This window comes from Gallus gallus, chromosome 5, assembly GCF_016699485.2.
Source record: "Gallus gallus isolate bGalGal1 chromosome 5, bGalGal1.mat.broiler.GRCg7b, whole genome shotgun sequence".
Lineage (NCBI taxonomy): Eukaryota > Metazoa > Chordata > Aves > Galliformes > Phasianidae > Gallus > Gallus gallus.
Genome location: NC_052536.1, coordinates 17,875,044 through 17,897,515, shown reverse-complemented (window position 1 = coordinate 17,897,515; position 22,472 = coordinate 17,875,044). Strand labels below are relative to the sequence as shown.

The window sequence follows — 22,472 nt, the reverse complement described above, 5'->3', positions numbered from 1 at the left end:
ATGAAAGATTCCCTTAAGGAGGGATCTCCAGAAAGAAATCCTTTCCTAATGGTAGTCAGCCCTTAAATAGGATCTAGGAGCCAGGCTCCACCCCTTCTGGTCGCACAGCTAAATTGCCTTCACCTGTGCTCCCACGGCTGACCCAGTCCTTGCCTCAGGTGATCAATCAGTGGTTCAGGCCGTGACTCAACAGTTCCCGTACAGCTATTAGTTCAAGGATCATTTGTGAGTGATGGATTAGCCTAAATGCTAGATTTACATAAGGTGTGTATCTTCCATTTTCCTTCTAATGTACATTTGAATTATTCTTGTAACATTATTTTTTTGATTTTTAGACTTTGAAGCAAGATGGCATGGTAGAATCAATGCAGCTGGATCTTGACCAGACAAATGAGGAACTTGACAAATTGAATACAAGCCATTTAGAGGAAAGATCTCAACTTATTCAAGATCTCCAGAAACGTGAAAGAGAAATTGATCATCTTAAAGAAGCACTGGCAGAAAAAGACAGGGAGTTATCTGCCTTGTCTTTGAATATGACAGAATATTCAGAACAAGTTATCATCCTGAAGCATCAAGTGCAATGCAAAAATGAAGAAATACGAGGGATAGAAGAGGCTTTATCAAAGGCTGAAAGGGAGGCTGATTTGCTGAAAGAAGTACAAACAGCTGATGTAAGAGATACAAGTGTGAAAATATCTGTCCTTTCTGAGAAGAGTAATACAATGAGACTAGAACTGGAGAGAATTAGAGTTGAAAATGAAGCTAAGACCAAAGAAAATGAGGAACTGATAAAACAAATCAGTGAGTACAGCATTACAGTTAAGGATCTCCGTTCTGAAATCAAGGCCAATCATGTCGCATACCATAACCATCTTATGGAGTGTGAGTCACAAATTACTTTGCTGAAAGAACAAATTAGCAAATCTTCTGAAAAGCTACAAGAAACTGAGAATAAACAAAGAAAAGAAGCTGAATATTTGAAGTCTCAGATTGAGGAAAATAACACTCTAAAAGAAAAATGGAACAGTTTGCTTAAAGAGAAAGAGAATAAAGAACAGACTCTTGAAAATGAGTTAAAATCTATTAAAGATTCATACAACAAACTAGTTTTGGAAGATGCCAAAAAAGATGAAGAGTTGGCTCAGCTATCTAGGAAGCTTATAGAACATGCTGAACACCAGGAAACAATTAAAAAGGAATTACAGGAGAAACAAGAGATCATCATTTCATTAGATAAGAAGCTTGAGTTTTTGGAGCAACAAAATGAAGAGACTAAACTTAAATTAACTGAAGATCTTAAAGTCAAAGAGACATGTTGCAAAGAGCTTAATAACCAATTAAGTGAAATACAGAAACAAATTAGCAAGATGGAAATAGAGACACAGGAGAAAGCTTCAGCTAATAAGCAGTTGCAGGCAGATCTTGAGGGGAAAGAAATAAGATTGGCAGAGCAAGTGAAAGCAAATGAACATCTGAAAAAAAGTATGGATAGAGTGAAAAAAGAGAAGCAACAGTTAGTCAGTGAAAATGAGAATTTGTCCAAACTTCTGGATGTGAAGGAATGCGAATTGTTAAAGAAAATCCAGGCTGTGGCAGAAATAGAAAGCAAGTTATCTGTTAGTGATGCTGAATACCAAAAAACTCTTTCAGTACTGAACTGTGAAAAAAGCACTCTAGCAAAAGAAATTGAACAACTCTCAATAGCTGCAAAGCAAAAAGAAAACTCAGTTGCAGAACAGCTGCAGAAGAAAACAAAGGAATGTAATCTGTTAGCTGGTCAGTTGTTTGAAAGCAAGGAACAAGCACAACAGTTGCGTGAACAAATGAAATCAGTTCTCATTCAACTGAAGGATGCTACAGACAAAGAAACAAAGAAAGAAGAAATGTTAAATAGTAAGTTATCTGAATGCAGTACCCTAATACAAGAGCTCAGCCAGAGTAAGGAAAATAATTCACTGCTGCAAGAGCAAGTTCAAAGCTTAACTTTGGATTTTGAAGCTAAGAGCAAGTGTCTAGAAGAAAAAATCCTTCAGTGTGATTCATTGCATAAGGAAATTGAAGACAGTAAATTGTATATTGTAGAGTTGCAGGAAGAAATTAAAAATCTTAAAGAGGACAAATCAAAGTTATCTCAGTGGGTAGGGGAAAGAGACTTGACTCTAAAAAGTCAGTGTTCAGAACTTGAAAAGTTTCGTAAGCAAGTTTCTGACAAAATTGAAGAAAGTACAGTGTTAAATAATCAGCTACAGCTATTAAGCAAAGAAGTGACTGAGCTTAAGCATAAAAAGGAGGACCTTTCAAACCTACTGAGTGAGAAGTCACATGAATTTGAAATTCTTCAGTCACAGTTGGTTCAGCAACAGTCTGATGTTACGTCTGCAAGGGAACAAGCACACACAGCAGCTCTAGAAAATGAAAAATTGAAAGTAGACATTGAAAACCTTAATGCAATGATAATGAAAAAATCAGAAGAAGTAGCTACTTTAACTTCACACTTATCCCAACAGAATCATAATATTTTAGCTCTGAAGGACCAAATTGATGGCCTAGTGATTGAAAAAGAGAACCTAAAAACTCTCGTGGGAGAGAAAGAAACTCTTGTTTCTGAGAAGGGTGTTTTGCTACAACAAATGAAAGATAGTATAATGGCAGGAGAAGTGCAATATTTACAAGTCATTTCAGATCTGCAAAACCAAATACAAATCCTAAGTTCTGAAACCAGCCAGCTTAGACAGACAATGCAGGAGAAAGAAAATGAATGTAAGAGGCAAGCCCAAGAATTAAAGTTACTAAAAGATAAATCTGAAGAGTCTGATATACTTAGAGTTCAACTGTCTGAGAATATGGAGATTATTTCTGACCTTCAGTGTCAACTTAGAAATTTGTCAGAAAAAGCAGCACAGTTGAATGATTCAATTACACAGAAGGATGAATGTTTAAAACAAAAGATAGATGAATATGTTAGTTTAAAAGCATGCCTTTCTGATGTACAGGAATCATCCATTTTGCAGCAGAAACAGTTAGAGCTTTTAACTTCAGAAGCAGAACAATTAAAAGTACTTGTTTCAGAGAAAGATTTAACTGTCAATAATATTTCATTATTCAGTGAGAACTTAAAGATACAACTTCAAGAAAAGGAGAATGAATGTCTTGTCTTAAAGAAACAGGTAGTGGAGCTGGAGGAAGTAAAAGTGAATTTACAAAAAGAAGTACAACATCAGAAGGATGTAATAGTAGAGAAGGACCAGTCCTTATCAGAAAGCGAATCCTCTCTTATAGAAAATAAAACTCTTCTCAAAGCTCTGAAGGAAAAAGCACAGGAAGACGAAGAGAAGGTAAATTTAATCTCTCAACTCCAAAGTCAAGTACATGTCCTAACACAAGAACTACAAAAATCTAAGGAACTAGTCCAGGAGAAAGAAAATGCCTTTTTGTCTCTTCAGGAGAAAATTGAAGCACAGTATGAACTAAGAACTGAGTTGACTGCAGCTCTTAATAAAAAAGAAGAAGTTATTGCCGAACTGCTTAATTCTGTGAAGGAGAAGGATTCCAGTCTACAGTTGGCAAATAAAAACATGAGTGTTCTTTCTAATGAGATTGAGATTCTCAAAGAAGAATTAGAGAAAAGTGGTGCAGCTATGAAAAACCTTACTAAGGAATTTCAGGAAAAAAATGAAAGCTTTAATATTAATCAGAAGAAAATTGATTCTTTGACAGTTGAGCTTGAGACTGTAAAAAGTGAACACTGTAAAGCTCTAGACCAAATAAGTACATGGAAACAAGATTTACAGCAAAAAGAATTGGCTGTGGAGTCTCTGCGTGTGACTTGCACTGAACAGGCAGATAATATAACACGTCTGAAGTTGGAGTTGAATAATGTAAATTCCAAATCATCTCAAGACAGCCACGAAAGTGCACTTTTAATAGGTAGTCTGCAACAACAAGTAGAGTCTCTAGTGAATGAAAAAAATACATTAGAAGAAGATGCTGCTAAACTCGTGGCTGAAAACGCACAACTTATTGCATCTCAAAATCATTTGGAAAAAAAATTGGAAGAGCTCCAAGAAATGAATGGAAAACTAGAAGCCAGTGAGAATTACTCAAGAATGCAGATAGATGCTGTTCAACTGCAGATGAAGACTGAAAAAGAGAAGTTACAGATGCAGGTTAGTGCAAAGGGTGAAGAACTTTCTAAGTTAGAACTTAAATTTGAAAGTCTAGAGCAAAGTCTGCTTGAGTCAGAAAACAAATGGGTGACGAAACTTGATAGGGCAACTTTAGAAATTAAAAATCTTACTGAGCAATTGAGCTGTTTAGAAAATGAAATGAAATCTAAGGATAGCAAAATCCAGTCTTTACAGAAGGAACTGGATCTTACCAAAGAGGAAATAACTCAAAGCTTATCTCCATTACTTAGTAGTAGGCTTTTAGGTAAAGAAAAGAATGCACAGACTTCAGATTTCCAACTGCAGCTAACTGATGGTAAAATACAATTGGAAAAATTCTCCACTCTGATATCCACTATTTTGGGCAAAGAAGTAGAAAGAGAACAATTGCAGCTGGTTCTTTTAGAAAAACAGAAAGAAATAGACGTCATAAAAGATGAATTAAGAAGTATGCAGTCACTTGAGAAAGAGAAGGAGTTGCTACAGAATGATATTGATAAAATGAAGGGTACCTATGAATCTGAAATTGAATGCCTATCACAAGAAATGATTGCTGTCAAGGAAACTTCATGTAAACAACAGTCTCTTTTGCAAGAAAAGAATAGACAGATTCAATTTCTTCAGGACAAGATAAATAAATTAGAAGAAATAGTAAGAACCAGTCAAGAAAAACTGCATGTTGATGGTAAAAAAGTAGCAAGTCTTCTTGAAGAAATGGGGAGAAAAGATCAACTCATAGAAGACTTGACTTCGCAGTTAAATCAGCAAAAGGATTTAATTTCTGGTCTAAGCCAGCAAATGAAAGAAAAGGACTGTTTTGTTACCCAGATCATGGAATCACTGTCTAGTGAAATGCTGAATTTTTCTGAAGAGAGGAATACATTAAGCAGCAAACTGCATGATCTTGAATCTGCTCATAATCATTCTGTAGGAGAACTAAATAGAGTGTTGCAGGAACTTGAGGTCTGTAAGAAAGAACTGGAATGTAGTCAGGTTGTATTAAGCAACAGAGAGGCTGTTTTTAAAGACTTAATGAAGGAAAAGGAGGAGATGCATCTTAATCTTGAGAAACTTGGCAAGGAAAAAGAGAATCTGAAGAAGAAACTTCAAGCAGCATTGATAATAAGAAGAGATCTAATGCAAAAAGTTGCAAAACTAGAGAAGAGCGGGCAGGAAGAAATAGAGAAGGAGAAAGGAAAAAGAGAGGGGTTGTTGAAGAAAGTTGAGGAGTTAACAGACAAGTTGAAACTAGTTGAAGATCAAAATAAAGATTTTGAGACTTATCTTGGAACTCTGAAGCAACAGCTTAGAGAAAAAGACGACAAAATACGTGCCTTGAATGATATCTTGTCAGCAAAGGCCACTTACTTAGAGGAACTTCAGGCCAATATTGCAGAACTAAATGATGTCATTGCTGAAAAACAAATTATCTGTGAGCAGAACCTAAAATCTTTAGAGGAAAAGGATAACATGCTTGCTCATATGCAAACTATGCTTGATGAAAAAGTAAGTGCATATGAAGAGAAACATTCTCAGCTCTTAATAGCTCTTGAAATGATGAAGTCTGAAGTTAAGGAAGAATTGTTGAAAAATTCCAGTTCTGAAGAACCCAGTTCCAGAGACAAGAGAAAGTGTTTGGACTCCAGCAATGAAACTAATGTAATTCAGTTAAAAATAGAAAAAGAAGTCTTACAGAGGGATCTTTTGGTCAGGGAAGAAGATGTAAGAAAATTTCAGAAAGTGGGGGCAGAGCACACTAAACTTGCAGCAGATTTTGATGAACAAAAACACTTGAAGCATGTCAAACAAGAGCATAATGCTCTCTGGGAAGATCTTGGGAAAGAGCTTGTTTCTCCTAAAGCAGAAGGAGAAGAAGAAAGTGACCTAAAGAATTTTGAATCCAACAAATCAAGAAATAAGGTTCAGGCTGCATCCTTTAAGGAATCAGAAAACCTAATCACTTCAGTGACAGGTAAAGATACTGAATTGGAAGAACTAAGAAATAGTTATGCAAAGCTTCAGGGGGAAACAGAAATGTTAAAGGAAGAGCTGAGAAAAATATTAGTTGACTTTGGTGGTGGTGGAGAAATGGTAGTCGACTTCAACTCCGTGAGACAGCAGGAGCGGTACCAGGAGCAGTGTAGAGATAGCCTTTTGGAGGATATAAAGCAGCTACAGAAAAAGCTGAAAACATTCTTGGCTGAAACTGCAGACATGAAGAGGGTGCTGGAATGTGTAAATAATGAGAAAGAAACACTTGTTAAAAAAAGTGAGGAGGACTATAGGATGAGCCAGGAGAAGCTGCAGAAACTGAGAAAGGAAGCTAATAAGGAAATTGCAGAAAAGAATGAGGAAATAGAAGCATTGCATTCTTCACTTAAAGACTTTAAGGAGAAACTTGATCTTGAAAAGGAATTGTTAAAAGAAGCTCTAAAGGAGGGCCAAGAAGTCCACCGTTACAAAGCAGCATTTGAAGAAATAAAGAATGAAAAAGAGGAGCTTGCTCATCATTTAGAGGAGTCCAGTTTGGAGCTAATCAGTATGAAAAGGGAGTTAAAGCATGTCAGTCAAGAAAACAAAAAGCTTCTGACAGAACTTTGTTTGCTACGTGAGAAGGCTGAGATAAGTACTCCTGTAGTGTCATGCAAAGAGTTTAAAGAAAATGATACTGAAAAAGAACTGATGGAGTTTTGTTTAGAAGGTGGTTCTCTTCAAGGAAGATTACAAAGTAAAGGCACCTCTTTTCGACTATCTGAGACTGGTTACTCTGGGAAAACTAATCTGAAAGAAGCAGCAGACTATAAAACTCAGAAAGAAATGGAAATGGTTCAAGAGCCACTTGCAAAAACCGTTAATGTAAGTGATTCTAAACCACAAGGACAAAGGACTGTAGCAGAAGAGAAATCCAAAGACCACCTTCAAAGAAAATTACAAGCAGCTTTAATTTCGCGTAAAGAAGCTCTGAGAGAAAATAAATATCTAAAAGACCAGATTGATAAGCTGTTATTGGAACGAGAGGAACAGGTGAACAAGACAAGTACGCTTGAACGCTTGTTGTTAGAGCTTGGTAGAGAAAAACAAAGTTCAAGTACAGTTTCTCCATTGTCTGAAGAGGAGAGCCTTGTTTCTGAAAATGCTAGACTGTTGGCTGAAAATGAAAACCTCACTGCTGCATGTGAAAGTCTTAAATCTACAATGGAGACAATAGTTCAGGAAAAAGAGGCTTTTTCTTTCCAGCTAAATACCTTAAAAGATTCTCAGACAGTTGAATTAACAGGTTGGAAGGCTAAACACAGTGAATTAAAGCAAGAGTATGAATCCCTTCTTCAGGCTTATGAGAATATCAGTAGTAAAATAGCAGATATGAGGCAAGTTATTGATGTCACTAGAAAAGAGAAACAGGAGGCTATTCAGAGACTCAGGGAAGGGGAATCTGAGAAGGAGGCTCTTGAGAAACATTTTCAGAAACTCGTTGATGAAAATGAAGTTATTAAGGATCAGCTGAAACAACTCAGTGAATCCAAGAAATTGGAAGTTGATGAATTACAGAGTAAAGCAAAAAGGCAGATATGTGAACAAGAGGCAAGAATGGAAGAACACCAGGCTCGTCTTCATGAACTCACTCAACAGAATAATCAGCTAATGGAGGAAAATGAACAGCTGAAACAAACTTCTGAAAATTTAAAGCAGGCTTTAGAGAAAATTCAGGATGAAAATGACGTCCTTCATAATAACATCACTGTAACTAAAGCAGCTCTGGGAGACCTCCAAATTCAAATGGAAGTGTACCAAAATGATATGCAATCTAAAATCAGAGATGCATTATATGAGAATGAATCATTGTTAAAGGACATTGATGTGTTAAGGGATAAACTCTCTGAAAAGGATCAAGAAAGAAAAGTAATTTTAGAAAAAGTGAAAGAAACTGAAAGGTCTTTAGACCATAAAAATCACTGTATCACAAAGCTGGACATGGAGTGTAAAAATCTTACACGAGAAATTGTTAGTCTAAATGAAAAAGTTAAGATTTTAGAAGATGATAAATGTCTCCTACAGGAGGAATTAGAAAATGCACAAGAAAGTTCTTACAAAGTCAAGAATGAGAGGGAATTCCTTGAGACAGAATTGCTTAATCATATTAAAGAGGTTGATCATCTTACTGATACAATGAAATCAGCACAAGCGCAGAATAATGTGCTCTTACAGCAACTGGAAGAATTAAAGGCAGAGAAGTGTAATGTGATAAGAGAGAAAGAAGAACAGCAGTTACAATTAGTGAAACTGTTTGAGGAGAAGGTGAAATGTGCACAGAGAGATAATAGTGGAAATAAAAACAGAACAAAAGAATTACAAGAACTCTTAAAGGAGAAACAGCAGGAGATCAACCATTTGCAAAAGGATTCTATAAAATTCCAGGAGCTGATCCTGGATTTGGAAAGGTCTGTGAAACTGTCACAGTCAAAAAATGAAAAATTTGAAAAAGATTTAAGTAATATGTCAGAAAAGCTTACCAAATCAAATGAAGAAATATCCCATCTCAGTGAAAAGCTGTCTTCACAGGTGAACTTGTTGGATCAGTCAAAGAAAGAAGTAGACAGGCTTACAGCTGAGAATCTTAATTGGAGAAAAGAACTTCAGAGGAAAGAAGATGAACTAAAAATCCAGAAGAGGGAATATGTGACAGAATTGGAGCTAAATCTTCAACAATTAAAATTGGTTCACAAGGGAGAATTTTTGAACCTAGAGGAAAGATACAGTGCCCTTCAGAGAGAAAAAGATAGGGCAATTAGTGAGATTCAGGGATTGCAAGACAACATTAACTTTAAGGACTCTGAAAACAAGAAGCTTCAGGCAGATTTGAATGCAGCTTTGGCACGCTTAGCTGCTTTTGCAAAGTGTATGTCCTCTCTTCAAAATGACCGCGACAGGGTAATCACTGAAATGAAAACCTGGGAAACACAGTTCAAAGAGGCTATCCAGAGTAAAGAGATACAAATAGAAAACAGTAATAAAAGAATAATGTCCCTACAAGATGAATTGAAAGACAAAATGACTCAGATTCAGGAACTGAATATCAAATATTCTGTGGGAGAGGAAACAAGGGATGATCTGTGTTTAAGGCAAAAGTCTGCTGATATACCATGGCATGAAGAGCTCCGCAGAATAAAGGAAGAAAATGTACTTTTTTTTAATAGACAGCAAGAGTTGGAGAATGCTCTTCAGTCAAAAGAGGAAGCTTTGCAAGCAGTCCTTAAAGAAAATAATTCTCTTAATCATCTCATAGAGAATAGTAAAAGTTCTGGAAGAGAAATAAAAGCACTGGAAAGTAATTTTACAAGACAAGAACAAAAATTGCAAAACCTTCTTGCTGAAAAGGAAAAAATTCATGCTGAGTTGGAAAAGCAGATTGCCATTTCTGAGCAAATGAAAATCATGTTGAATAATAAAGATAAAGAAATTTCCTTACTCATTTCTTCAAAAAGTGATGGAATTTCTGACTATCTGATTCAGGTACAGACTCAACATAGAGAACAAATCAAAGAATATGAGCATCAGTTCCAGTCGCTACAGAGAGAGAGAGAACAGTCTGAGGAGTCCCGTCAGAAGATGGAAAATGAACTGAGAAATCTCCAGATGAAAGCAGATAAGGCAGGTCAAGATAAGGCTGCAATTGCCAGTGAACTAGATGCTTTTAAAAAATCAATGTCATCTCTTCAGAATGATCGCGATGACCTTTTTTCCAAATACAGAGAGTTGGAGCATCTTCACCAAAATGTCATAAGTCAGCGGGACAATCTTATAGTTGGCAATGCAAGTGAGAATAATGCTTTGAAACAAGAATTAAGGGTACTACTTAATCAGATAGATGATCTTCATTCTGAAAATGCAATGCTGAATGCCCAGCTAATAAAGTATAGGGAAGATCTTAACCAAGTTTTATCTCTGAAAGATCATCAATTAAAAGACTTACTTAAACAGAAATTAGATTTCATTAAAGGCCTTGAACAGGAAAAATATGATCTTCAGAAACAAGTAAAAGAGCTGCAACAGTCCAGTCAACTGCAAATGGATACTGTTGTATCTTTGGAACATGAAAATAAAAAATTAGTATCTAAAGTAAATGATTTAGAATCTTTAATTGCGTCATTAAACAAAGAGAAACTTGTTTCTGAATCTGGAGAGAAACTGTTAACTAGTGGTAGCATTCGGAAAAAAAAAAGTGCATCCAATGGACTGTATGGAGAAAAACTTCAGAAAAAGATTGATGATCTCCAGAAATCACTAGGCAGAAATACTAAGGATGCAGATGGGGAATACAGTAAGGCATTTCAGACACTTGAGCATGGATATGAACCCGATGCTTTTACAGAGTTGATCATAGAAGTTCAATCTCAGAATAGAGAGCTGAGATCCCAGAATGAGGCCTTTGGCAAAGCAATGACTGCTCTGCAAAATGATAGAGATAGGATAATAGAGGACTTAAATATACTTCAGAGCAAATACACATCAGAACTCAAGTCTGAAAAAAAGAAAGGAGTTGAACTTGAAGCTGAATTGGATAGTTTTAAATCCCATCTTGTCAGTATACTCAAGGAAAATGGTCTTCTGAAAAAGGTACTTTTTGATCCTGCAGATACGGTTACAGTTGATCAGATTGCTGATGAAATTGAAAATCTCTGTAGGACATTTGTCACCCGTGAGTTGGAGATTAGCAAGCTCTCATCTGAATGTGGGAATTATGTTCAGCAGATTGAAGCGTTTTCCAAGGCTATGGCCAGTCTTCAGGATGACCGAGACAAATTGCTGCAGGAACTCAGCAAGCAGAAGGTAGCTTCTGAAACTAAACAGGGGGGCACAGCTTCATTTCCCATTGCTTGCAACAGCATCAATGATATAAATTATTTTAAAAGTAATTTGGATGTGCCTCAGATCGATAGGGAAAGATTGGTAAGTTTTAACTGGCTACATTACTTTTTTTATTTTTTTTCATTTAATGCAGAGAATGCATGACTTTGCAAATTACATGAGTGCTAAGAAAACATAGTATGACTAAACAAGATGTGTAGAATCTTGAGAGTTTAGATAATTTTCCTGTTAAACAGAAGCAAATGGGAAAATCAAAGCAAAATAATTCTGTACTAGAATTCTGCTACTAATAAAACTTCAATTATATAGTCTTCTTTCCAGTTTACTAATCGTATTTATTAAATGTAGGCTAAAGAAGGAGCCAGCCTTGCAGCTGTTGAAATATCAAAACTAAAGGCCAAGGTTGATGATTTGGAAAAGGCGTTGCATCAGACAAAAGCCTTCCAAGCAGAAACTGAGAGAGAGATTGCATCGTACCAGAGTGAACTTGCTGGATTGAGGTATAAACGTTTAAATTAAATTAACAAGTAATACACAAGGTTTTTGCTTAGAATTCTTCATTGACTTCAACCTGACATATAACTGACATAGAACATTATGTGTAATTTATCAGAAGAATATTTTCATAATGTGCGCGATCAGCTTCCACACAGTTTTCTTTGTTCACAGTTATCCTTGTATCTTTACTTAATTATCTCTTTATTGACGTAGAATTTTAAGCAGTCTTGAATGAATATGTTCTCTCCAGCTGGTGACTTCAGTGTATGGATCTAAAGTTAAGGGATCTCATTTCTGTGCTTGATGATATCATGTTGTTGTCTCAGTAAAAGTTACCATTGTTAAACCTGAACCTTTCCTCCCAATTTTGTTGTTGTTGTTGTTGTTTTTAAATAGATGTCTGAAATATTTGACTCAGATTTGACTCAACTGTATATTGAAAATAATCTTCATTTCACATTTGAGGAATGTTTTTGTAAATTCAAATGTCCATTTCTGCATTGTTCACATCTTCTGTTACCTATGACAAATGAATAATGTCACACCTGGTATCTAATTCTGTGAATGCCATTTTAAAGAGACATCTTCAAGTGGAAATAAGTGTTGAGAATACTCATTAAATATACCACATTTGCATGTAAGTTTTTAAAGACTGCCATGATTTGTTCTAGAAATAACAATTTGTACAGCCTTATTCTTTTCATTGATTTCCATGTAGTATATTTTCATTTAATAGCTAGTTTTTTATTTCACATTCAGGATGGAAAAGAACCTCCTCCTCTCAGAGTCCCAAGCACTGCAAAATCAGTATCAAATGACAGTTGCTGAGAAAGACCGTCAGATTGCAGAACTGCAGAAGCTGCAAGAAGACATAATTGTTAACAAATCAGTCTCCACTGGCAACGTTTACCCAGTCAAGGTAAACAAAGTATAGCAGGAGGCATCAGCCTACTTCAGCCAATTTATTGTACTAAGTTTGCAGTTTGCTTCCTAAATGAGAACTATCTGGTATGTGATAGTGAAGGCTGATATGCTAGAGCGTACTGTCTGTATTTCGCTATTCTGGGAGCCAGTCAAATAGCAAGCTACAACTACACAATTACAAGTACACAATTACTGCAACTACAGTGAGTTGCAGTAATTAAGAACACTTTTTAAATGGAGTCAGGTGTGTTGATACAGTTTAACTTCTTTTAAATGAAAAAAAGAAGTTTGTTACATTTATTAAATAACAGAGAAAACTCACTGGTGCAATACATTTTAATGGATAAAAAGCGTGCAAAGAAACTTCGTAAATAAAAGAATAGTTATAAAACAAAAGGTGAAGAACTGTCATGAGCCAGTAATGGTTATTAATTCTTACCCAATAAGGAGTATCAATTTGTTATGGTTAAACTGTAAGGTAGCTGTATTTTCTCCTTACAGAGTTGATAATGTTTGTAAATTCCTTAAATAATTTTGTAAATTGCTATTTTAGATTAGTTAGAATACATTAGAATATATATGAATGTATATTAGAGTATAATATGAAGAAGTTCAAACTTGGTGAATGATCATGAGCATGATTCAACAGCAGACATGGTGTTGATAAATACAGAGATCTGTATTGGAAAGGGGAAAAAAAAAAAAAAAGTAATCCAATTTATAGCTTTCTCACTTAATTTTATCCAATCAGGAGGGGCTGGAGCTTTCAGATAACTCACAAAAGAATTCTTACATAGTAGCTGAGGTAAAATGTGTTATGTCCTTAGGCAGAAAATAACTTTGGGTCCATAATTCTTGTGCCAATTTTCTTCCTATCATGAGTCATTTGCAGTTTGCACTATTATAAAACCAGTGTTGCTACTTGTTCCTATGACACATGTTCAAAAGAGAAGAGAATGCTGTACTATTATTCGTAGGGTGCCAACAATGTGTTTATCAGTTACTGAGTCCTTGCATGCTCTTAGACTTAATTAGCTGCCAGGCAGCCTGTGGTACAGGCTATACTTACTTCTTTTTCTCTCAGCTAAAAATATCATGTATACTATGTCTTCCTGAGCCAGTGATTATAATAATCAGTATGTATATATAAAATCACTAAATACAGAAGCAGCCTGACTTCTTTTGAGACATGAACATCTTAAATTTTTTTTAAATCCAATTTTAAATTTGCCTAGCTGATGTTAGAGCTATTGATACAGATGGACAAACGGGATTACTTGCTTGTATCTTACTTTAAGAAAAGCAGCGTTAATCAGATAAGTGTTTTGGATGTTGAATAAATGGTAGGTAAAGTGGCACAAAGCCCGTTAACAGTACACTTCACCTCAGCTTCACAGAAGCATTGTAATAAAAATGTTTTGAAAGAGCGAAAACGTGATACAGAAAATAAGAAAATTCAGAAAAGATTGAGATTTGTTCATGTTAAAGAAGAAATTAAAGAGATAAACAGTCTAATTGTACTGCAGAATGTGTGTATGTGAACTGAGAATCTTTACTCTCACTTCTTGTGAATCCAAGATAAAGAGATATGCAAAACTAGCAGAGAGATGTGCTCTTTCAGGTAACATGAACATTTTTGAGATACGTGATTTCTACTGTGTGTTTTCAGGCACACGTTTTTTTAACAGGATCAAAAAAGAAATTGGTAATTTACATCGATAGCAACAGCATTCAGAACTTATATACTTGATGCTAGCGAATTCATAAGAGCCTAAATCAATCTCTTAGTTATTTGTTGATGAGAATAGAACCGAACTGTGGGGAGAAGGGAGAGGGATGCCTAATGGAAGCACTGTTGTTCTTTCCCTGAAGCATCTGGAGTAGTTGGTTTCTGCCAGGAACAAAATACCAAATTTAGAAAGACAGCAGCTGAGACCCAGTTGTCTGCTTTCATAGATTATCATTAAAGGTTCAAGGAAAGTGTTATGTTGGAATAAAATTTTCATTTGCTTTTTCTGTACCAAAGGAAGTAGAGGTAAGCCATCTTTCATTAATTTCACTAAAAGCAATGTTTCAGCTGGTAAAATTTATAGCTGTCATATGCTATTCATTTTTTCTGTGTGTTCAAGATGACAAACAAGAACTGTTAACCCAGCAGACACTGCAGTTCGTGAAGTCCCTTATGTGGTAAAAGTCTTAATTTCATGATTTTATGGGAAAATAGATTCCAGAAACCATTGAAGGTGACTCACTTTCCTTCATTATTAGAGATTAACATCATAGCGTTGGCCTGCCAGATATTCACAACTTCGCCCTTCTTCATTAGTGATAAAGTTGAATTCTTTTTGTTGATTGGGCTTTCGACTTTAAATTCATATTTAAAAAACAGCTGCATTTACCCTGTGATGAATACCATACATTATTAATTAGAAAATAGATTTTTAAAAGGTATTTTAATTTCATCTGCCTTTACTGTTTTTCCACTTTTGTGCTTCACACCATTTGCAATTTTTTTTCTATGAAGTTTGTAGACTGAAAACATTTAGTAGTAGATTTTTACGTAAATAAAGTTTCTTCCACGTGTAGAATTAACTTACAAGAAGGAAATGATCTTGTGAAAAGGAAATGATTGTGTAGTCCATATGTATATTTAATGTTGAATTATTTAGAAAATTCCTTTACCATTTAACCTGAATATGCTGATACTTCTTAAGGCTTTAGAAACTGCCTCCCTTGCTGGAGGTGCAGACACCCCCGAGGAAGTCAAACATGTATTGGCTGAAAGGAACCAGCTTCAGAATGAGCTACAGCGCTGTCTTCAGGAAATGCACCAGAAGGATCTGCATTTACATCAGATTAATTCAAAGGTAACTTAAAGCAACAACTGTCACCCTAAATAGTCAGTGTGAATCTGAGCTGTTAACAACATAGAAACATGGCTAAAGTGGTGGTATGTATGACTGAAACTTCGCTTCAAAGCTTAGAATTCTTCAAAACATACCATTTGGCTTAGACTAGAAATTGCAACATAAACTCAGTATTACGTTTATGCTGTTGCCTTCCTGGCCACATATTTGACTGAGAGATGTTTATTTGAGTTTGCATTCTAAGGAAATCTCCTTAGAATGGAGCGTTGCTCAACTTGAATTAAAGTATTTTACATTAGAAAGGATGACTGTCTTAGCTGAAGCAAAATTTTAGCTATCTCATACCAAATGTTAAATACCTCAAAAATGTTTCCTCATAGTGTCCTTATGAATCCTTCAGTGGATGTGTGTGTGGATGTGTTCAGTTTTGCTTGCAGAAGTTTGTAAATGCTTTTGGAAATTCGCTAAGCGCTGATCCTGCTTTGTGTATCTTGCTATTCAGAACAAATTAGGTTTGTTGCATTTCATCTGTGTCTGTTTTTACTGCTTCACCAGAGCATTTTATGGATCTAGTAACAGTTTCAACCAAATTCTGAAGCTGTCATAGAAATCTTGACCTACAAATGAAGATGAATGTTTGGGAAAGGGTGAAGAACTGTATTACAGTTTTGTTATCGAAAATATGAGCTTTTACATACCTCAACTTCCTGATGAACATCTTTATTCCTGGAATTACTGTTTCCAGTGTATTGATTACAGAGACAATACTCACGATTTGTTACTTCTACTTCTCATAAAACAGCTCATAAAATCTTACTAAGCTGACCTTGCCAAAAAGTGGATGCAGTATTGAAAACAGTATGCAGTTAATTTCAAACTTACAACAACAGGTCTCATATCTAGTAATTTCCTGGATGAGATAGTTCTTGTGTTTGCTTTATTGTTTTTTTTTGAATAATTTAGATGATCATTTCTTTCAGAATGTGCAGTCAGCAGAAGAGAATGCCGTGTTGTCCGCCCAGCTGAAAACTCTATCTCAGACTCTAAGGGATAACCAGCTTCGTTACACTGATTTGCAGAATCGTTATTTAAGACTGGAGAGGGAGTACCAAACAATGCAGGTGACATCCTTCCAGGGCACCATTCAGGTAAATGATCATAATGAAAATTGCTAGGGCTCTTCCTATACTCATGCTTTTGCTGCTTTTTGTGCTGAACAAAAATAAATACTTAAAAAGTATTTACTTATTCTTTTCTAATTGTTTTGCTGATACAATAGTCTATGCTACACTGAGGATAACTATTGCTATAAAGCTGGTTTTGTATTAGATTTTTCAGGAAGCTCTTTACAGATGCTATTTCCATTTTGAAACATCATCTTTTTTAAATTGGCCATAACTGGCAGGATAATTGGATGATCACTGATCAATGGATTAGCAAGATTTAGTGATGATTTCACAGCAGTCACAAACCATTTTGCAAAGTTATTTGTAATATTTTGGAGAGTGAGATCTGTTTCACCAATTCAGTATCGCAGTACCCTTTGCAACCCATCATACATGTGTAAGCTCATCTCTTTGTGATCCTTTTATTTCTAAAATGTTTTCCTCTACTGCCTTACTTAGTCAATAATGACTGGGTAATGGGAGACCCTAAAATATTCTGTGGGTTCATATATAAAACCTCTCCAGAAACAGAAATAACAGGGAGAACTGTATTCTGAAAAAGAAATGAATCTCTACTTCTTATCTCACAAAGAATTCATTCAGGTTCTGTTTCCTTCACGTGTTGTAGTCAACACTTGGAACTGCTTAAGCGCAGCTCTCAGTGCTTCTGCACTGCCTACAGCTCACTAGCTCTGAATTTAAACATTGCTTTATGTTAGTCATAGTCTATGTGGGAGAAAATAAAAGGGAGACCTACTTTATTCAGTCTCGTATTGTCACCTGTTTTGCAATTACACATAGCCATCTACTCCCCAGCATTTATTCAGTGCCAGTCCAGGTGGTGATCCCAACTTGTGCATCATGGCATCTTATTGTATATCCTAATATTTCTGTTCTGCTGTTTGTGTTACACCATAGCAACGAACTGTGCAGCTACAGCTAAGTAACTAATCCAAATATTCAGATGTTATCATAAGGGGACAAAATATAATGGGTTATTCTGTGCCTAGAGTCCACAAATGTGAGAAAAAGAATACAGTACTTTGTAGAACTTTTCTGCTGCCTCTGTTTGAACTGGCTTGTCTCTATGGCTTGATATGCTACCACACAGATATTTTGTCTCAGATTCTGAAAGTAGGATAGCTATGCTATTAATGAAACGGTGGTCAGTGTGTGATGTCACTGTGTGCATTTGTAGATGTATTTCTTGCACTTCAGACATAGCTCGGATTGCTGTGTTGTGCAGCATACATGCATCTTCTAAGTCCAGCAGCGCACAGAGACAGTTGTCATTTTTTACTTAGACAACAGGTTTGGAAAATTGTGGTTTTGGAAATTAAATGATTGAGTGACACAAGAGAGTTTTGTTCCCCTGCTGTGTGTTGCTCATGGCTTCTTTAACTGATACAGAGACTTTTTTCCAACTAGAAAAATTGTGACTAGCTTTTTCCCCTTTTAATAGGATGAAACTAGAGCAGAAGTTCCCCCTGGAGCACCACAGGAAAGATCTGCAGTTATTGTTGAAATAGACAATATGGAGCTAAATGAACTCAGAAAAAGGTCAGAACTGAAGAGTGTGTATTAGCAATATTGTTTTTCCAGCAGCTGTATTGTAAGTGCATAAGTAATGCTTTTCTCTCTCTTTGGGGAAAAGGGAGGGACGTAGATTTACAGTACATTAAATGTGTCAGTCATATTCTTACAATATTATTATTTGGTTGTATTTCAATATCTCAAAATCTAATCTGAAGTGTCTCATTACAGTTGAGTCCTTATCCCCAAACAGAACATTCCTTAAAAAAAAAAAAAAAACCAATGAATTGACTATTTCAGCACATAAAATATTGATTTCATTTTTCATTTTATTTATAGGCTTGCAGACACTGAGCAACAATATGATTCGGTGCAGCAGGCTCTCTCACAGCTGACACAAACACTAGCAGAAGAAAAGAGAAGGAGAGAAGCTGCAGAAGAAGCTCTTGGACTCTCTGAAGAGCTAAGTAACAGGTAAACTATACTGTGAAATGTTTTGTTTTTTTTTTCTTTTGAAGGCATACGATGGATTGCTCTATTAAACCCTTATGCAAGTATGAAAAAACCTGCATATTCAGAGATTAAGCCACCTTCCTCTTCTGCTTCCTCCTGTGGCTCAGATTCTTTTTAAATGGGTTCATCCTGAGGTTTCCATTTACAGTAGTCTAGAGTAAATGTGAAGTGTACTACAGAACTGAAAAACTGCCAGATTTTTTTGTCTACCTTTTATTTTTAGTGATGATTTTTCCTGTTGATGTTAGATTTCTGATAATAGAATAGAAACTATAAGTGTAGTACCCGAAGCAATGAAAAATGCATGTGTGACTGTTAAAAAGCTAGTTCTAACTCTGTGGATCAAGAAAATGTTAAGGGCCTTTGATTTTTATTGTTTTTATTTTTAATTCAATCTCTTACTTCTGATGACTCAGTGTTATTTTTTCCAAGTTAGAAGAAATATATGCATTGCAACTTTAGTACCATCATGGTTTAGATTTAAAATACCACAAGTCATCTGCCCAAGTAAAGTCTTCATTGCTATCATGATCTGAAAATTACCATTTAACCAGCTAGCAATGATGAGGGTTATTCAGAATAAATAACACCTTGAGAGTAGTTTGCAAATAGCTTTTGTTGTCATCAGTCTCTAAGTCTTACTGCTGTTTATGGAGCGCTCCCTCCAGTAATTGCAGTGTATAAAATATTTTTCTTTTTTTAAATGTGAAATTAAATGTCTGCTTTGGAAGAGCAGGCAATTCAGTATTCCATTGTCGTCCCTTAACTTTCCTCTAGATTTGAAGTCAGTAGCTACAGGTCTGTACCTAGCGAATACACTATTCGAATGGAAACCGAGGAGGAAAGGGAAGCCTTAATCATCAATCCTAGTGAACATATTACTGTAAGAAAGGTAAGTAAATTAAAAGCTTTTAAAAACTCCAGATTATAAGCTGCTTAACTGGTACGCATGTTGTATATTGTTAATTGCAGATAGGACTGAAGGCATCACGGTTCGGTATTTTCTTTCGTGCTACTGTTCCTTTCTCTGGTCTTCCTCTGCTTTACCTCTGTCTCTTTTGTTCATTCTTGGAGTGCAGATTTCCCTTCTGAGTTTCTGGGAATTGCTGACTGTAGGTTACCTTCTTTGTATGTAAACGCTGGCATGAAGCAGCTACTTGTTTAATCTGCCATTAATCCAGAAAGCTGACTGAAGCACTCTTTTATTGTTACATATCATGGGATGTGTAGGCTACAGAGGGGTCCATTCAACATAGCAAAGTAGGTAATGAAAAAATTTATTTCTGTTCTGGTTGTGGATGGTGAGTCAAATACAGATAGCTGTGTAAAACATGCCACATTACACGTTACGTATGTTGAAACCAAACTAGAAGCAACCTATGAGTTTAATTCTATTACCTATCAGGCCATTAAGTAAAGTTTATATGCATATGATTATATGTCTTTGTCTGTAGTATGCATATGTAATTACATAATATACAAATACTTTATGTTCATTCTTACTCTCCTTTATTAATGCTGTTTTCTTTTATGTTTAAATCATGTTTATGTCCTATGATATGTCGTCTGTTGCTGCATCAGAGTTAGAAGGTTTACAGTGCCAGAGAAGTCTAGGTTACAATGGAATTACTTCTTATGTATTTATGGACACTTTGTTTCCTAACCAGGTGAAAAGAGGAGCCCTTTCCTTCAGAAGATGGCTTCGGGGACGAAGTCTTACCTGTTCTAAGCTGCTGACCTCCAGAGCAAAATCCCGCTATTTATTCCTTACATACCTGGTTACACTACATCTTATTGTTTTATTGTGCCTCACTGGTGTTCTCTGAATACACTGCATTTTCTGAGTAAATTATTTTCTTATAGGTCATGGTGTGCCAATTCAAGATTATAGATTTTTCACATGCTGCTGTTAAGCTATGCACTGGACACAGTTGTATATATTCTTATTACACTATATGAATCTTGAGCTTCTTGTAAGAAATTTATGTATATCACAGTTGTCCCAAAGTTGACTTGAATTGCTCTTTAACAGTGGGGTATTATATTTGCTAAGGAGAAAATATTGCCCTTGTTTGCCCTATAAAGAAACTGCTGCATACAAGTTATTTAATATTGCTTGTGAGTACATAATGAATGATTACTACTGAATGGGTTGTAAATGATATCTTTTCTAAATAAATTTTATTTTAAGAGTTGAACTATACATTTTAAAGGAATATTCAGCTATTACTGTTTATTGGCTTCTTGATTACAACAGGAAGTTCTACAGAGTGCAATAAAGCAAGAAGAACTGGATTTTGATTTCTTTTTATTTTCATTCAAAACTAAGCTTAAGTCAATGTTCTTTGACCATATTAAGCCTTTATAGTTTGCGTTGGCTGTTTCAGGGTACACAGGTCTGTATTTAGTAATGTGGTAAGATGAAGTATAAGCTTCCTACACTCCTTTATTGTTGTTTTAGACGTGCAATTTCTGTAACTGTTCATGTATTTAAATTTACTTCCACTCCCTGTAGTCTTGATGGGTTTAAGTGAATGTACGTCTTGGGGCCAAATGTTACCTAGCTGCTCAACAGATGAACTTCAGGCTTATAAACCTATGGTCTTACATATTTTGTGTACTTTGAATTACAAATGAGGAGAGGTTGCATTTTCATCTGGTAGGCTATAAAAAGCAGAGGATTTGCCCTCAGTTTCTGTAGGTACATAGTGGAGCGTTGTGCCTTATAACAAAATACAGAAGTATCAATATATAATGATCTCTGAAACTTCACAGCTATTTCTCTGATTCCAAAACCAGCTTATTTGTGAAGGCTGTGGCCTCTAGAAGCTAGAATGTTGTTTTTATTCCTGGTACTGTTTATTGTTTGTTCTGTCTCTGTTTCGGTTCATACCTGTATGAAGTAGAGATGCATTCAATATAAGCCAAGTCTAAGAGAGCACACATTAAGTCACAAAAAGAAACAAGCATTTGTTTTCCTATTAAATAGACTAAAATATTGTGGGAAAAGATAACAAATATGAAGATTGAAGGTTTGCATCAGTTTTACAAGATTGACTTGTGAATTCATGAGGTGAATTATCTGCCTGTGTTACAAGGATTTTTGTACATGCTGTCTTCTGCTGCGTGTGGTCACATGGTGGGAGAAAGAGGGATTCGTTGAGATTGACGTTTACGGGGTTAACATTTACTGAATTATATCTGAAGTTCTGCATTGTTTGCTTTTGTGATGTGGAATGGGAAGTATCACTGGCCTTAATTGTCTAGGTAACTAAGGTAAAGCCTAGAAACTTTCTTCTTGTGATGATTCTGTAATATTTCATAGTCTACTGATGGTCTGGATTCCTATATTAATCCAGTATATTCTGATATAGTTGAAATCTTTTTTGTGAAATAGTTACAGCTCATCTCTTCTGAATGGCTTATTGCTGATTCAGTCCCTGTTTTAAGCCACAGTGTCACTGAAATTCTGAGATAAGTCAGCTATTTTCAGTCTTTGCGCCACACAAACAAACATCAAGTACAGTTGAAACGTGAGAACTGTACATGGTAAGACTTCTCCTGCTTCAGGATGGCTGCTAACAAGAATGATAACGAGCTATTCTTAGGTATTGGTGTTATAAAGAAGTAGAATGGTTTCCAGTGACAACGCTGGACCACAAAACCTTCCTGTCTTGCTCATCTGGTGTGAGGGCTTTTGGCTTCGGAGAGGTTTAATGAAAACCAAAAATGCTTTCTCACAAGGCATAGCAAGTTAGCAAGTGGGAGGGGATTCAGAGGTAATGGAAATCCTGCCCTAATTTATCTAGGCCTTTGTGCTGTCACAGCGATAAGCACAAACTGAAAAAAAAGGTTTCCAAAAATGGCTTGACTCATGTAGATATTCTGTGAACTCCATTCCTGAAGCTGTTATAAATGTGATGGAAGGTGAGATC

At 35.7% G+C, this 22,472-nt stretch overlaps 1 protein-coding gene across 10 annotated transcripts in view; it reads left to right on the top strand.

The window, feature by feature from the left end:
- Positions 1–20,832, top strand: part of LOC415641 (nesprin-1-like) — a 42,563-nt gene extending 21,731 nt beyond the window's left edge. For 9 of the 10 annotated variants that reach the window (XM_040701800.2, XM_040701798.2, XM_040701794.2 and 6 more), the window contains 9 exons: positions 336–11,117; positions 11,385–11,536; positions 12,294–12,453; positions 15,173–15,325; positions 16,306–16,473; positions 17,954–18,051; positions 18,364–18,498; positions 19,315–19,429; positions 20,205–20,832. In XM_040701800.2, coding sequence (XP_040557734.1) covers positions 336–11,117; positions 11,385–11,536; positions 12,294–12,453; positions 15,173–15,325; positions 16,306–16,473; positions 17,954–18,051; positions 18,364–18,498; positions 19,315–19,429; positions 20,205–20,363 — 11,922 coding nt within the window. In that variant the 3' untranslated portion in view covers positions 20,364–20,832. The remainder of the gene's footprint in view (positions 1–335; positions 11,118–11,384; positions 11,537–12,293; positions 12,454–15,172; positions 15,326–16,305; positions 16,474–17,953; positions 18,052–18,363; positions 18,499–19,314; positions 19,430–20,204) is intronic. The other variant, XM_040701799.2, reaches the window with a different exon arrangement.
- Positions 20,833–22,472: the final 1,640 nt, after the last annotated feature.